This window comes from Mastacembelus armatus, chromosome 20 (genome assembly GCF_900324485.2).
Source record: "Mastacembelus armatus chromosome 20, fMasArm1.2, whole genome shotgun sequence".
Classification (NCBI taxonomy): Eukaryota; Metazoa; Chordata; class Actinopteri; order Synbranchiformes; family Mastacembelidae; genus Mastacembelus; species Mastacembelus armatus.
In genome coordinates, this window is record NC_046652.1 from 18215757 (window position 1) to 18232699 (window position 16943).

The window sequence follows — 16943 nt, forward strand, 5'->3', positions numbered from 1 at the left end:
CTCGTCTTAGTCATAGACAGTAAGAGACCAATTCATCCTCATAACGACAGCTTTCGAGTTCAGAACACAAAATCTAATGGTCTAGGTAATGAATATCTGAAAACTGCACTGACTTGTACAGCCAGAGGCCAACAGCTACGGTGGATTTTGTGACAGAGGCACCCACGCTTTTAGAAAAAAAACTAAATGCCGGTAAACTGGCAACCTGTCGAAAATATGCCTCCATTAAGGGTGAGTCACTTGTTTTGCATCTCATCCCAACATTTCCACACAAGTGAAGGTGTGAAGCCCAATTCCATATTTAAAGTGTCTCTTTAAGAGGTAAAGCCCACTGTGGGTGAGGTTAGCCGTGTCCAAAGAAAATCAGGCTTCAGTCATTTAACAAATTCTATCTTGTACTAGAACAACTGGTTCGGTACCTCGAAAAACAAAAGACGTTGCTAAATATTGATTCTGATTCTTCAGTAACTTTATGTGAATGAACAGATAAAGTCATAGCTATAACTGTGTAGACTTTTGTTGACATAGACATTCAGGGGAGGTTTCCAACAAAAGGATTTTCTGGTTACACTTAACAAATATCTGTCAATTCAGTCCTTCCCTGACTGTGATGACACATAGACAAGACTGCCCCAACCCCATACAGCTGCAAAGTGGAGGTGTTTGGGCACCCCCGTGCAGCTTTCCTCAAATGTTATTTTCTATTTCTTTCTTGCCTGTCTCTTTTCCATTTCCCTTTCTTGACTGACTGCAGGACATCTGCATCCAGAATGTGCTGTTATTCAGTGGAATCCATTCTTCCCACTGTCCGTGAAGTGCTTCCTGTGCCACTGGCTGTAAAATAGCAAAACATGTCATTTGCATACAATTGCACGTTAGCATTAGTGCGCCTGGTTATACTTTAAAATCTTTCACCATGTGTGATTTAGCAAAATGATGCATTTATGGTTTTGCAGGAAGATGGCACAAGCAGACGCAATCACATGTGCGTACTGTGGATGAGACGAACTCTGGGATAGCAGAGAACTGTGTCTACAAGTGAGGCTCAAAGCCTCCCTGCACAAAGCAGCTCTGCAGCCTCTCATCAGCAACACCCGGCTGCTTGTTAAGGAGATGGCGAACTCAGGCTGACAATTACTTTGCACACAGTGCACCACTGTGTCATTACAGAGACCTGGCTAGGTAGCTAGATAGGTAGCTGTGTTCCCAGTGTGGCTAGCAGGCCTTTTCTGTCTACAGCTGACAGGACTGTAGATTCACTATATATGTAAACGATGAGCGGGGAAATAAAGAGCTTTTCCCCCATATACAATTGTTTCATATTTACTACTGTGTAGTCTGGCCCTGGAGAAACTGCATGATGCTATTAACAACCATCCGATGGACATCCAGAGGGAGTAGTAATTGCAGCAGGGGACTGCAGTCATGCGGAACTCCTGACGGCATTGCCCAGATTTGACAAGAATGTGAACTTCCCAATGAAAGAAAACAACATTCCTGACCAAGTGTACACAAATAACCCTGGAGCACACAAAGCTATTCCATCCCCACATGTTGTCTATCAAGTCACATCTCTCCGGTGATGACTCCATCTTACAAACTTCTAATCTGCAGATCAAGACCAGCTATTAAAATGGTCCATGTCTGGAATGAGGAAGCCACCTCTCTACTGCAGTGCTAATTTGAAACCACAGCCTGGATTGTGTTCACACAAGGATCAGACCTAGGAGAATATTCTTCATCTCTTCTGGCCTGCAGATACTTATGCACTTAGACTGCACTAACCACTGAAACCATCAGGGTGTTCCCAAACCAGAAGCCACGGCTGAATGGAAAAGCATGGGCCCTGCTTAGGGAATGAGATGCTGCTTTCAAATCAGGTGACTCCAGGGCCTACAGGAATGAGCGTGGAGGACTAAAGAAGGGCAGTGGAGAGGCCAAGCACAGACAAAACGTGCACTGAAGGTCGTCTTTAGAAACACAGCATGTGGAAAAGTATTAAAGCACATCAGACTATAAAAACAGCAGGTTCAACGACTACACTGCATTCACTGGATCGGTTCTTTACCTGCTTTGATGACTAAAACAGCAAAGATTAAAGAACCAACAGAGAAGCAAATCAGCAGAGGTATTAACCAACATTTGAACCTCTCACCATGACAAGGTGCTTCCCCCACCAGACTCAAATCCACCACCATTGTTCCAGTGCTCAAAAAGTCACCACAGAGTGTCTTTAATCCCAGTGACTATAAAGTGCTCTGGAAGAATTGTACTAACACCATTAAGGCCAGAATCTTTACACATCGGAGCAACCAGATTCCAATCAGGTCTCCTCTGCCCTCAGAATCGCCACAACAGCACTGCAGGGCTGTGTGACATAGTTCATTAGTCTCAATGTTTTATTTTTTACTGTGATCAAGAGTTGCCATGGAACATTTTGTTCTGCTCAACACATTAGGTTTCTTATCTGTTAGGGACATTACATACCAGGGATGTTGCTACGAGCCACTGGATCCTTTAGTCAGAATGATGCGTTGATATTTTCTACAGGATTTCAAACACATTTCCAGTTGGTGTCGGCCTCCATCATCGTTGTCGCTTGTCTCTGTTTAATTCGGTTTCAGCTCTCAAAGTGCAGCTGTGTCAAGGACACTGTCTAGTCTGTGAACCTCAGAACTGCTTCTCTGCTGGTTGCAGACACTGTGGACTGGTTGGCTTCACCAGACTGTCACCTTCAGGCTGCATTGGGGCGGTTTGCTGCTGGGATAAGAGTCGACACCTCTACTGGGGATCTTATGTGAGTTTAAAACGCACTTGTTTACTGTTCAGCATTTTTGTTTTGCACAGTCTGGGAGCGTAGAAATCAGATTTCACTGCTGTTGTACCTGCACAAACACGTGACAAATCAAAAAATCTTGAATCTTGAACTCAGGCAGACACAGGTTGAACCAGTCAGTCTGAAAAGCCACTTTAAACCTGAGAGGCAGATGTGTTGACTAAGGCTGTCAGGAGAATACCAGTAGCAGATGGAGGTAAACATCCAGTTACAAATTCATTTAAGAAATTAAAAAGTAAAAAGAAGATGAATCGTATTTTACTGCTCGTTAAATAAACTGACTCCTGTATTTTCGTCCTGTGCACCCATGATCTAGTGAGTGTCCGCTGTTCCTCCTGTGTCGACAGTTTCAGGCAATATTATTAAAAGTTATTCAATCTGATCAAAACCTTATGTGAGTGAAAACAATTGACAGGAAATTGAATGAGTCACTCTGTTTGCTGCCCAAATGCCACAGCAATGTTAATGTATTCCAAATGTAGCTCCTTCTCCTCCACGGCCTTACAGCTCACATACGACTGTACATGTGAGCGCTCACTCTGCCGCAAAGACCTGGAGAGGAAAGCTTTCCTACTCTGAGTGATGCTTTTCATTAACGTCTTTGGGAAGCCTGTCGCCTGCCTGTCGGGCTCGTCTTCATACGGGTCATCAATAATGATTTCAGCAGTGGCAGTGTGTTGCTATTGGGTCATTTTTGGTGGTACGCTGCTTTTTCGGCTTTGAAATATTTGTCATTACAACTAACACATTTCTCAGCCGCTCCCATGGTGACAGTAGCTTCAAAAAACAAAAACACAAAATGTGACTCATCACGTGTTAACGAAAAACTTTTAAAACCCCGATTCTCGTGACACAGAAATTTAAGTTTGCTTTGTTTCACAGCCAGCATGGACAACAATGAGCCCACTAAACATCTGTTTCTCTCTCAGTGTGCAGGAGAGTCTCAGGGGAATATCCCATCACCTGAACAGATAAGACGACCCTTATTGAATTAGGAAAGAGACATGCTGCATGTAGAAGTTTATGGTGACCCATGGTGACACAGGTGTCCCAAACACCAACATTTTGGATTTCGTTGTTACATAAATCCAGGTGTTGTCACATGACAGCACCAGGCTGTTAGGCAGACATCACTTAGCGTGAGGAAAGAATAGTGTTTCATTTATCACTTAACCTCACACAAAGTGCAGTGAAGGGAATAAAACCTGAATCTAATCGGTTTCTGCAGATCTGCCCTTAAACCAGCAGCAGGTCTCTCTGGTTTGACCTGCACACGGGTTCTCCTGGTATTTTGCAGAACCTTGGAGAACCTGCTGCAGTTCTTCTGTAGATTCAGACTGTCCCAGTGTTTCTGCCTCTTCATGTGATCCCAGACTGACTCCACACTGCTCAGATCAGGGCTCAATGGGGGGGTCAGACCATCCGCTGCAGGACTCCAGGTTCTTCTTGTCTCTGAAAATGGTTCTTCGTGAACTGTGATGGGTACTTTATGGGCTTGTTGTCCTGCACAGTGGGCTGCACTGTGAATCTGGGATCAATCAGACACATGTTGATGTTGTGTTATAAGGTTAAATATATTTAGAAATGTTATATGTTTATCTAACAAGTAGCCTCCAAAAACATTTGCCAAGTAAACACAAAGTGTTAAAGTGACTTAGACTGAGTTTTATTGGAAATGAACTGAATTTTACATCTGCATTAAAACTAATGTTATTTCAAGAACACATAGTTTTGCTACCACTGAGGGAAAGTGCTCACACAGTCGGTTCTGTAGCATCTTTGATCATCAATATTATTCATCAACAGATCAATATTTTGCAATCAATCAGTATCTATATCACTAATAAGCCAATGGTTCTTGCATCAATAGAAGGTCACTGCCATCTTGTGGAATAAGAATAACCATGTTTTTATTTCTTCATGCCAGTTTTGAGACTTCCAATGCTGAACACCATTAACTTAACTGTCTGCCAGTGTTGTATTGTCTCTCAATGCATCTGTATGACTCAGGTTCTGCCTGAGCACTAGATGTGCTCCTTGAGTCATTATTATTATTATTATTAGCAAAAAGTATGATTTGCAAACTCTTTGTCAAACTGGCGCAGGGTGACAGATTCAGCCAGCCTCGTTTCACGCTGCCCCTGCTTTAAGAGGATTTTTGGCATTTTTGTCCTGTGATCCCTAAAGGAGGATCCTATAAAGGCAGATGATCAGGACCTGCTTGGTCTATTTGTTGCAGCGTCCTCCTGCACTAAAACCTCTAATGGTCTGGGACACAGGCATCCAGGAAACTCCACACTACTTGCTCCCTGGCCTAGGGGTCACAAGCATCATTAACTCTTAGTTTAAGAACCTGTGGTGTACCTCCTGATCAGGGTCGCAGGTTATCTCTTGTTGGAGGATCGAACCTGGTGTCTCATCCAACCTGTTTGAGCTGTTAAAGAGAAAAAAACATGACACAGATGTAGAGAGGCAGATTATGATGTTGACTTGTTCAGTTTTAACTTCTGACACTCAGAGTGTGGTTCACCTGGTTGTCTTGGGTTACTAGCACTGCTACCAAAGGAAGACTGGAAATTATGAATGGTCTCTTGAAGGATCTGTCTTTCTCGGCCCTGATGGCAGCAAACAAATGTTGTTATACACCACCTACAGTTTGAGGCCATAATATATGGAAGTTGTTCCTTTTTTTGGCCATTCTTGTTTAAATTTGATAACTACCAGCTTCAAAACTGCAGTGGAAAAACCATAGATTAAACCCAGTGAGTACTGGAAACAGCCCTGAAAGTAAAGATATAATGTATAACTGGAAATAAACGCACCTTCCCAGCATTGAGCTCTGATATAGCAGCCAAGATCTGTTGTCTGGGTCCGTCTGTTTTAATGCCCAACTCCTTCAGATCTCCATCTGTCAGAGTGAGGAATGCCTCCATGTCCACCTACAAAAAGAAGGAATAAGAAAAAATTATTTAAAAACCATAGGAAAACTGTGCAATAAATTAAATGCAAATAATCTTTAATCTTTAATAATTATTTAGCAGCGATGTCCTGAGGCAATCCTAATCAGGGCCGATCAGGGCAAGGAATGCTGCAGGTCAAAATAAGGCCAAGACTGAGACTGAAATCCAACACTGAACTGTGAAACAGGGTGTTTGTGTGTGTGTATCAAGGTCTGGAGAAATGCTGTTATATCAGTGACCAAACAGAAGGTGGCAGTAGCTGCCATTTAACTTAATGTTGGAGAGAAAAGAGAAAGAACAACATCTTTGCTTTTCCAGACGCTGTTTTAGAGTAAAGGAGACGGAGGGAGCACAAACATCCAGAATGGTGATGTTGATGCTACTTTTCACCTCAGAGCCAGTTTGTCATAAGCTGAAAACAAACACTAAATGACTGGCTGTGGTGTTTCTCACTGGCGATGAAAATCTGTGCCACCTACTGTATGTTTAGAGTACTGTGTGAGCGTAACTGCACTTGCAAAGCAACAAGCTCTGAAGAGTACTATTTATGACATAAAGGTTCAGATCAGAGCCAAAAAACCTGAGCTGAACATCCTATTAATCACATAACTGCCCTCTTCACACTGAGAGACTAAAAAAAAACATGTATTACCTCCTGTTCCTCAAATATGGGCTGATACTTCTCCAGGGAGAGTTTCTTCAAAATACTAGACAACTCATCTGAAAAAGTACAAGACAAAATAATATGATCTCAGGAAAGTGCTAACATATCACTACTATGTTACAAGTGGATTTTGTCTGTATAGTTTTCATGCAAGTTAGCTTTTATTTAGGTCCAGGGCTCGTAGTGCAGGTCTGCATGGTAGAATTGGACAATATGGCTGAAAACTACATCTCAGTATTTTGTCTTTTAAGGTGTAAAGTGTGGATGTGGTATTACCTTCGTCAGTGATAGTTCCACTGCTGGAGTCGCCACTGCTTTTGGAGCGAGGATGGGAAGAGGCCGATGACAGAGAGTCCCCTGGCCCCGTGGCAGGTTTGGGTGTTGGGGAAGGAGACGGGGTCAGAGTGGGCGATGTGCTCTTGGAGGTAGAGGAATTCCCTGACTGAGGTCTCTTGCTCAAGTCCATCTTCTGCAAAGGAATGAGAACGGATAGTAAAACTTTTGTTTGACACAGTTGCCACAGCGGAGACAGAAGGGAAACAAAACACAGACCCTTCTCGTGTGGATGTCAGGGAGGCTGACATCAGGCTGTGCCAGGCTCTGTGGTGGTTGTGTGTGGCTGTGCTGTCTTTCTGGGGCTTGGACCTTCACATCCATCAGGCCTGCTGCTCTCTTTCTCTGCGCCGCTATCTGAGAGAGAACACTGTCTGCACTGCCCCCTGGTTGAAAGAAGAAGAAAACACCATACTGCAGACAATGTAATACTTATATTCTTAGTTTGCTGATCATCTGGTTTGGCTTTTCATTTACAGTGGTTAGCCATTCGTGTTTGTGCCAACCTGAACGGTTGTGAGAATCTCGGCTGAGCCCTGCCACTCCATTGGAGCCTCCTGACGAATGAGGAGAGTGGTAGTGCCCAGAGTTGGAAGGAGAGGAGGAGGAGGGCCCCTTGGGGATGCTGGGAAACTTGATGGACCTGCTAACCACACGACTGATGGATGTCTGATAAATAAAGGAGAACGAGGCAAGACAGAAAAAACGATGTGAATGACAGCAAACACACAGAGTCTCACCAACATCACCCTTGAACAAAAACTTACAATATCAGAGTTTCCACTGCTGTTTAGTTTCCTTTGGGGTGGCATAGGCAGGCGGGGAGCTTCGCTCTTTCCTTCCCTGAGGAGACGCATGCGGTCTGAGTTCCACGGCTCGAAGTTGGATGGAGGTAGGAAGGGAGGGATCACTGCTCTGAGTTTGTCATTGGGCAGTCGGGTCAGTGGTGCACCACTTCTTAGCTGAGGAGATGAAAAGCACTGTAAACCTCAAACACAGAGCGAGTTTGAATGAAATATACTTTAAACCAAATCTCCTTACCATTGTGGTTATTAAGAAGTCCTCCTTTTCTAAGGGAGCTCTGCACAGACCTGGAAAAAGGAACATACAGCACATTACACATTCCCCCCCTATAATATACATATGCAAAACACCTGGTGTCATCAGTGTATTACAGACTGCATGACAGATTAATGGCATCACTGTGGCTCACCAGTATCTTTGCTCTTAACAGCCCAAGTAGTGCTGGTGTCATTCTCTCCCGGTACAGGAGCTGGTGCCAGTGCACCATTAGACCCAGCAACAGGTTTTGTATGTGCCTTCATCGTGGCATCCAATGAAGCTTCAGCATCACTGGGAAATGGAGCGAGGCGATTGGATGAGAGGCCATGCCTCAGTGTGTGAGTCAACTTAAGCCGCCGGAACCGATTTGACATCCTGCTCCACCAGGACTGGAAGAGGGCGGAGTCAAACGTGAACACAGTGACGTGCATACACATACGTGTAGATACACACAGCATTAAGAAGTAAACAGAACATTGAGGTAACACAACTTCATGTCACCTTTACCTTAAGGTCTCCCTTGTCCACAGGTGGCACAGGGACATTGTTGAGGGACTGTCGGCTTCTAGAGCGTGTCAATAAGGCTCTGCCCCGCTGCTTCGACTTGTCCTTATCTACTTGCATACACACCGATGCTAAGAGACGCACCAGTTCAGTGTCTGGGAAAACACACACAGAAAAGTAAATGAATTCAATGATCACTAAACATTATAGAAACTCCATCCAATGGACCCTGTCAAGGTATAATCACTGCGGAGTCTAGAAGACTTTAGAATGTATTAATATTTTAAAATGACGGACTTGTCACATATTGCTCCAAAACAGAGCAGCAGTACTGAGCGTACCTGGGTCACTGAGCAGCATAACCAAATCAAAGGCCGTGTATCCATTCTTAGCTCGAAGGTTGACATCAGCCCCTTGACTCAGCAGATACTTGACGATGTCTTTATTACTGGAGACAAAGAAGACAACAGATACACACATGTATGTTCAACATGATCTACTTCCATATCCCTCCTGTGTTTATTGATTAAAGGCCTAAAGTTCAGAACCCACTAAATCTACAATTTCACCATATTCATTTACAAGGTGAACATTCCCGTTAACAGGTGAATTATAATGGCTCCTTCTTACCCATGATAGGTGGCCTGCATGAGTGCGGTCCACCCATGGACCCCATCTTGTTTATCTATGTCAGCATTTTTCTCCACCATCAGCTGCACCACTTCCAACTGGCCGCTCACTGCTGCCATCATCAGAGGTGTTGCCCCCTCCTGATTGGATGAATTCACCTGAGAGGGCTCCTCCTCCAAGATCTCTTTAACTAGCTGGGAATTTCCTGATTCAACATAAATATATATCGTTTTCAATTTACTCACCAGTTAGTGCTACAAGCAAAATGAATTTTATTTTTTATTTGTACTTTAGCTCTTTTTTTTTTTGGTAAATATTGAATTTACCCAACTTGAGGGCACTGAACACATCTGGTCTCCTTCTCTCATCATCTGTGAAAAAGTGAGAACAGAAAATATGTGATCGTATGACAATAACCCTAATGCAGCGTCACCACTCACTAAAGTAAGGAAATGCACAGAGAAACATAACTTCTTTACAAACACTCTGCGCTGTCATAAACACAGCCGGTCATCAGAGAAAGATGCAATAGTGAAGGTTTTTAAAAGCTCTGCTGGAGAGGTTCTGTTGTTCTATGTTCAGCCCATGCACAGTGTTTACCATCGTCCTTCTGAATTACACATTATTAAGGTTTGCCAGCCCTACCTGTCTGGGGTCGGACTGTGGTGATAGAGTCCAGGTAGGCCTTGACGTCTCTCTGCTTTAGCTGCATAGCAAGTTCAAAGGCTGTTTTGGACAGAACGTTGACTCGGTCTGGGTCAGCTCCTCGTTCCACTAACTGCTGAGCCACAACCACCTTCGAACACATAAACTACTTTATTCTCTTTTCCTTCCAGTTAGACGTCTGGAAGCTGCCATGCAGGGGCGTTAAAAATAAACTCAAGTCATGTGTGGGTGAACAAAAGGCACCTACAACACCAAAAATGTATCTTTTTAATCAGCCCAACCAATGAACCATTGTTCCGCCCACCTTCCCACTCAGGGTGGCAACCATCAGGGGTCCCCAGCCAGTGGTCTTCTGGGAAAAGTTGACATCTGAGCCCCACTCTAGCAGCAAGCGCACCGTGGCTTCATGTCCATGCTGAGACGCCACCATCAGGGCCGTGATGTCCATGAATTCTCTGCCGCCTCCTCCTCCTGCTCCTCCTACACCTGGGCAGCCATCAGCACCTCCAAAACCAGCCGCGCTGAATTAAGAAAACAGAGAGTCCAGATGTTGTTCAGAGAATATCCACATTGAATTTTGTGTGAGAGGAACCAGCCAGACCTGCGGCTGTTGTTGTTGTTGCCGTTGCATACGGCCTCCGCAGACACAGCCAGGTGATCGTAGTCGTCAACGTGGGCCTCACTCTCCAGGAGTAGTTTGACTACATGAGCGTGTCCCCCACGGGCCGCCATGGTCAGGACACTCGCCCCCAGCCTGTTGCGTCCATTAATCTCCGCCCCATTCTCCAACAGGATGTGGGCAACAGTCAGGTGACCAAACCTGTGCAGTGAGTTACAAACATTAACTATTATTGATGATGACGGTACATGAAAACAGAACGAGCCAGGATTTAGCCTGACCCGACCCGTAACACTTAGAGAGTATTTCACTGAATGACATTAAGACCACTTATGGAAACAAACAGCACTGTGGGTTAGTGGTTAGCACTGTTGCCTCACATCAAGAAGGTTCCTGGTTTGAAACCCATCAGGGGCCTTTCTGTGTGGAGTCTGCATGTTCTCCCTGTGCTTGTGTGGGTTTTCTCCAGGTACTCTGGTTTCCTCCCACAGTCCAAAAACATGTATGTCAGGTTGATTGGTGACTCTAAATTGCCCATAGGAGTGAGTGTGAGTGTGTGAGGTTGTTTGTCTCTATGTGGCCCTGTGATGGACTGGGGACCTGTCCAGGGTGGACCCCTGCCTTTCACCCAAAGAGAGCTGGGATAGGCTCCAGCTGATCCCTGGGACCCTGGTTAGGACTAAGGGGGTATAGATACTGGATGGATGTGGGTACATGTGTCATCACTGTGGAGTCACAAGACAAAACTTCCCGTGACCCTGTGCTCCGGCTCTGAACCCCACCTAGCAGCCTGCATCAGCGGGGTCCAGCCGTAGTTGTTCCGGCTGTCCACCGAGGCCCCCTTTCGTAGCAAAAACCGGACCAGGTTCTCATGACCGCTGGCCGAGGCGAACTGCAGGGCTGTGTTCCCCTCCTCGTCCGTACAGTCCACCGGTACCAGCGACAACGTGTCCGCGACGCTGCAGTCCGATCCCGCTTCCGACCGCAGCCTGCTCTGCCGCCCGGACTCCCTCGGGGCTCCGGGCTCCAGGATACCCCGGGCCGTCTCGTAGTCCCCCTCATCGCACGCACGAAAAAGCAGCAGAGAATTAGCGGGGAGACCGAAGTTCATGTCTTCATTTGAAGTGTTGTTCCGTCTCCATTCAGCCGAACTTTGTTTGGGTCCAAAACGCTTCGGCCTGTTTGGGTGACGCACCGTAAAATCCCGCTTAGTCTTCAAAGTAAAGAGCGGCCCCCTTTCCCTCCCAAACCCTACACCCAGACTCTTGTTCCCACCTTAACACTTCAGTCACAACTTGTCGCCTTCACTAAACTTTTTCTGGCAATCTGCCGGTGCCCGGTTCCGTTACTTGTTTCGGTCCGACCAACATCAACTGCAAAACACGGTACTTCCGCTCTCGGCCTTCAAAATAAAAGCCTCGCTGTTTACGCACATGGGATGTGTTTATTCGGTAATTTATTTATTTTACTTCACTACTTTTACATTTTCCTCTGGTGGTTCCCGCCGTTAAAAAGTCACTAATGCCAAGCAAGTTACTCATGAAAGGTTAGAAATTGTCCTCAATGGTTTATTCTTAAAGACAAATGTCATATGTCATTTTCTTGTTTTGGTTATTTTTGTTTACAGCCTACATTTGGAAACTTTATAGGCTAACATACATTTTAAGAACAATGTAGACTATGACCTATAGTTCAGGTTTAGTGAAACGTTTATCCCAGAGTTCATTTTCATAAGTTTAGTCCAGAAGAAGCAGATAAAATCCCCAAATAGACAGTGGCCAATAATTTATCTTTACTGATGTGACTGTTTTTGTGATCAGTCAGTCAGTGTAAGGGCTGCAAGTGTGGCTTTGTCATCAGTCCTGAATAAAATCAGGCAGTGCAGTCCTTCATTACACTGGCACTCTGTGGGTAAACCTATTAGAACAACTTTTATTTTGACACAAAATAATAGTGTTGGTGCCACAAAGGAAGATGTTTTCTTTCAGTTTTACATGTTGAGACTAAAGTTGAAATGTTGAGATGAAAAACACAATATAACGTTGAAAATGATTGATTGCAATGATTTGCAGATTAAACAAAGCCTACCTGTTGAAAGAGTGTTGTATTTGGAATGAGTGGCCCATTGGATTGGACACATAGAATATTAGAATATTTAGACCAGTGAACTTGAGTTTAAATATCTGATTGAAACTAGGAAAAAGGAAAAAAAAACATTTATAGGAGCATGACACTAACAAACAATAACATAAATAAATGTACACATAAATTTACACAATAATCTACATACATTAGGAGATGCAAAAATAATTTTAATAGTTTTAGTTTTTGGAGGACGTATCTGAATCTAATTTGTCAAAAACAATAGTTTGAAAACAAGAAGAGGGGAAACTTTTGCATTTATGTAGGTAAAATTTAGAATAAAATTATTCATCCATCCATCCTCTGTACCCCCTTAGTCCTAACCAGGGTCCCAGGGATCTGCTGGAGCCTATCCCAGCTCTCTTTGGGTGAAAGGCAGGGGTACACCCTGGACAGGTCCCCAGTCTATCACAGGGTGCCTTAAAATTATTATTATTTATGTGTGATTTTGCACTGTACCAAAGAAGTGAATTGATGTAATTGAAAAATACATGAATCAAGGTGAGAACACATTTTCAACTGTCTTAGCATATACGTGCTTAGATATTTGTATATCAGTGATTGTTTCACAGGTGAAATAGCAGGTGTCATCCATCCATCCGTCTGTCTGTCTATCTGTCTATCTATCTATCTATCTATCTATCTATCTATCTATCTATCTATCTATCTATCTATCTATCTATCTAATTTAGTCCTCACACTAAGAAACCCTAACCCCATGTCTAACAATGAAGCGCAGCCGCCACTAGGTGCTGCTGTAGATGCCGTGTCTGTGTACAAAGCCGTAGAAGAAGTCGCAGAAGCCCGGATGAAGACTATATAAGCAGGGCTCGGCGCGTTGCTCGTCCTTTCCGTGAGCGTCTTCCTGGCTCACCGCTGTTCGTGTGAGATTATTCCGAATAAGTCGGTCAGGAACTATCACGATGGTATGTTCGGTCTGAATAAACTTTGCTTGTGTTGTACGAACTGCATGATAGTGACGTGATGGTGTTACGAGCTCGTCTGCACTTAAAAATTATACTGCGATGGCTAGCACTGAGAGCTAGGCTAACATTACGGTTGGTTGACCAGCCGCCAATAACAAAACTGACTTTTTAAGACCCTAGGAGTAATTTCTATGGTAATAGAATAGTTAATGAGGTAAACTCGCCATTAACAGACTCATTAGGACCCTTCTCATAATTCGGCATACTCCTCATTAGGCGGGCTGAGCAGAACACGTGTTTCTGCTCGTTTCAAAGCATGAGGCGCCACAGTGTTGACATCGAGCTCGGACGGAAATGTAACTTTCCACAGCTTTAACACGTGACCAGAGCCAACGTTGGTTGAGCAGCATTAGATATAAACCTTTGTCACTGTGTAGACACCTATACAACAAGGTACTAAGGTACTACACAACTGAAGATGCATTAAAAACCAAACAGAATTGAGACAATGAGATCAATGTGAATATTAATATTTGCCATGGGGTAGAGCATCACAGTCCATCTGGAACAGTCTGAAAAATGAAGTCAGTAACTTGGATCACTGGCCATCATCTCTACAGTTAACACAGAAATTGCTGCTGGTTTATTGTCAGGCTGTGTTTAAATTACTCTTGTTTCTACACATGCAGGCTTTCAAGGACACTGGTAAGGCGCCTGTCGAGACTGAGGTCGCCATTCACCGCATCCGGATTACACTCACCAGCCGCAACGTGAAATCTCTGGAGAAGGGTAATTGAGCTGGAATTAGTTCGCATTGAGAATGGGGCATAGACCTGAGCAATGAGGATAAAATATTCCATTGATAAACCCTGATGACTGTATACGCTATTCTGAGCCATGGTTTTAAAAGCACAATTGATTTGTTCATGTTTTCTGGTGTTTACTTAAGTTTTTTTTTTTTTTTCCTCTCATCCTCAGTCTGTGCAGACCTGATCCGTGGGGCTAAGGAAAAGAACCTGAAGGTGAAGGGACCTGTCCGCATGCCAACTAAGGTAACAGTTCCTGGGCTGTCATGTATGGGATTAAGACATGTAGTCTGTTTATTGTTTTAAAATACAGTGAGCCTGTTATCGTATGTGTTGTGGAGTGTTTTCTTTTTTTCCATACAAAAGGAGAAATTTCTGAAAAGTTTTTATGTGAATGTCTGAATTTAAGAAACACCACTAATCCAAACATTGCATTTCAATTTTTAAAAAGTGGAAGTGAGTTTGTGGCCAAGTATGGTGACCCATACTCAGAATATGTGCGCTACATTTAACCCCTCCCAAAGTGCACACAGAGTCCTGAGACTCGAACACACAACTTTCAGGTTACAAGTCCAACTCCCTATCCATTAGGCCCCGACTGCCTTAGACTGAGGTGTAGCAGAGGATGGTTTCGTGCCACTCTGCGTTTTGTCAGTGACTTTGGCACATCCTATGTACTGTGCAGTGTGAAGACAGCATTAACACAAATTTACATGGGGTATTCTGGATTCTTTTTTTTTTTTTCTTTATCAAGCTAAGCTCTGGTCTTTTTGCCCATTTCCAGACTCTGCGTATCACCACCAGAAAAACTCCCTGTGGTGAGGGATCCAAAACCTGGGATCGCTTCCAAATGAGGATCCACAAGCGCCTGATTGATCTGCATAGCCCATCTGAAATTGTCAAGCAGATCACCTCCATCAGCATCGAACCAGGTGTTGAGGTTGAAGTTACTATCGCAGATGCATAAACAATGCAGATGATTGAATAAAGGGGTTAAAGAAACAGATGTCATTTGTGCTATTTTCAATTGTCAATTCAATTTCACTTCAAATCATCTCAAGGCACTTTACAAAAACTAAAAACCCAACAAATCCCTTGAGCAGCACTTGGCGACAGTGGAGAGGAAAAACTCCCTTTAACGGAAGAAAAAGCCTCCAGCAGAAGGTTAGTGACATTCAATGGTGGAATATACATGTGAGGGTAGGGGAGCTCAGTGCACCGATGGTCCTCAGGCAGTCTAGGCCTATAGCAGCATAACTAAGGGATGGTTCAGGGTTACCTGAAGCCAGCCCTAACTATATGCTTTGTCAAAGAGGAAGGTTTTAAGTCTAGCCTTAAAAGTACAGAGTGTCTGCCTCCTGAACCCAGACTGGGAGCTGGTTCCACAGGAGAGGAGCTTGATAACTAAAGGCTCTGCCTCCCAGTCTGCTTCTGGAAACTCGGAACCACAAGTAGACCTGCACTCTGAGAGATCTATGGGAGAGAAGCAGTCTAAACATAACTGAGGTCCTACAGATGATTCAAGAGCTACTGTAGTAGAAGATTCATTTATTGCAGGTATAGGAAGCATCTGCTGAATTTTATCTCTAATAGTTGTGATTTTATTTGTAAAGAAACTCATAAATTCATCACTGCTGAGAGCTAAGGGAACACTGGGCTCAACAGAGCTGTGACTTTTTGTCAGCATGGCTACAGTGCTGAAAAGAAACCTGGGATTGTTCTTATTTTCCTCTATTAGTGATGAATAGTATGCAGTTCTGGCTTTACGGAGAGCTTTTTTATATGTTAGTAGACTGTTTTTCCAGGCTAGATAAAATTTCGTCTAAGTTTGTGGATCGCCACTTCCTTTCCAGCCTTCGTGATGCCTGCTTTAAGGTACGAATATGTAAATTATACCATGGGGCTAGTCTTCTCTGACTCACTAACTTCTTTTTCAGAGGGGCCACAGAATCAAGCATTTCACGCAGTGAGGTTACAGCGCTGTCAACAACATGATCAATTTGGTAGGGAGTGGGATTGAAGCAGCTGCCCTCCACTATGTTTATACTTGGCATAGATGGAAATATGAGAAAATGATGAAAACAAAATGAGCAGAGCAGCAAAAATCTGAAGCAATGTAGTTATTTGTAGTGGAAATGACAACAGCTTTAAGTTGCCTCCATTGTGTGTGTTTTGCCAGAGGACGTCTGGCCATAAGCAAATATTGTTCCGTTGTATCCCTCCAGAACATCTGTGGACACCAAGACAAGAACCAATGAAATAAGACTTTTAGTATGAAGGTCTGGGCTTATGCTTCCTAAGTTTTAATGTGTGAGCTGCTGAAGCTGCATCTGTTCTGTTGGATAACTCACCTCTGACAATCCTCTGAGCCACAGCATTGTAGAACTGCACCTGAGTCGTGCTGGACTGGAACACTGGGTCAAAGTGATATGGTTTACCCTGTGAAGAGGAGGAAGTTGGGATAAGTACGTAGCAGGAACACACACCATCAAGAACGTCCACATGGCCACAGCCCTCATGAGTCCACTGCATGTGAGCAATTCAAATAGACAGGTGGGATGTTGAGTTTTGTTGACTGGTACAATTACTAACCAAACGCTCAGGTTTTCTAATATATCACTTTGGAATCAGATCCATCTAATTAATCCCATCTTGACTCCACATTTCAGTCCAATACATAAATGTTTAAACTCAGATTTTCTGATTTCAAAGATAAACTAGTCAAAGATGGAAACTTGAATCAATGGGAGTGTAATATTTCCCTGTTTTTATCTTCTTCACAGGCAGGTTCTCTT

At 43.8% G+C, this 16943-nt stretch overlaps 2 protein-coding genes and 1 non-coding gene across 3 annotated transcripts; 2 read left to right on the forward strand and 1 right to left on the reverse strand.

Moving 5' to 3' along the window:
• Positions 1 to 3685: 3685 nt before the first annotated feature.
• anks6 (ankyrin repeat and sterile alpha motif domain containing 6) lies at positions 3686 to 11654 on the reverse strand. The gene is made up of 19 exons (XM_026292727.1): positions 11057 to 11654; positions 10257 to 10475; positions 9960 to 10176; positions 9635 to 9785; positions 9316 to 9360; positions 8990 to 9194; positions 8701 to 8807; positions 8363 to 8514; positions 8007 to 8244; positions 7835 to 7884; positions 7561 to 7755; positions 7300 to 7462; positions 7013 to 7179; positions 6737 to 6929; positions 6449 to 6516; positions 5659 to 5775; positions 5367 to 5451; positions 5201 to 5270; positions 3686 to 4364 (listed from the first exon to the last, which is right to left on the reverse strand). Exons 1-18 carry the CDS (start codon positions 11383 to 11385, stop codon positions 5221 to 5223), a joined length of 2751 nt encoding a protein of 916 aa, XP_026148512.1. The 5' UTR covers positions 11386 to 11654; the 3' UTR covers positions 3686 to 4364; positions 5201 to 5220.
• Positions 11655 to 13204: 1550 nt separating this feature from the next.
• On the forward strand, positions 13205 to 15154 carry rps20 (ribosomal protein S20). Its single transcript, XM_026292813.1, has 4 exons — positions 13205 to 13342; positions 14032 to 14131; positions 14321 to 14394; positions 14933 to 15154. Exons 1-4 carry the CDS (start codon positions 13340 to 13342, stop codon positions 15113 to 15115), a joined length of 360 nt encoding a protein of 119 aa, XP_026148598.1. The 5' UTR covers positions 13205 to 13339; the 3' UTR covers positions 15116 to 15154.
• Positions 14177 to 14243, forward strand: LOC113122022 (small nucleolar RNA U54). The gene has a single exon (XR_003294818.1). It is a non-coding gene; the product is annotated as a small nucleolar RNA U54 (small nucleolar RNA).
• Positions 15155 to 16943: the final 1789 nt, after the last annotated feature.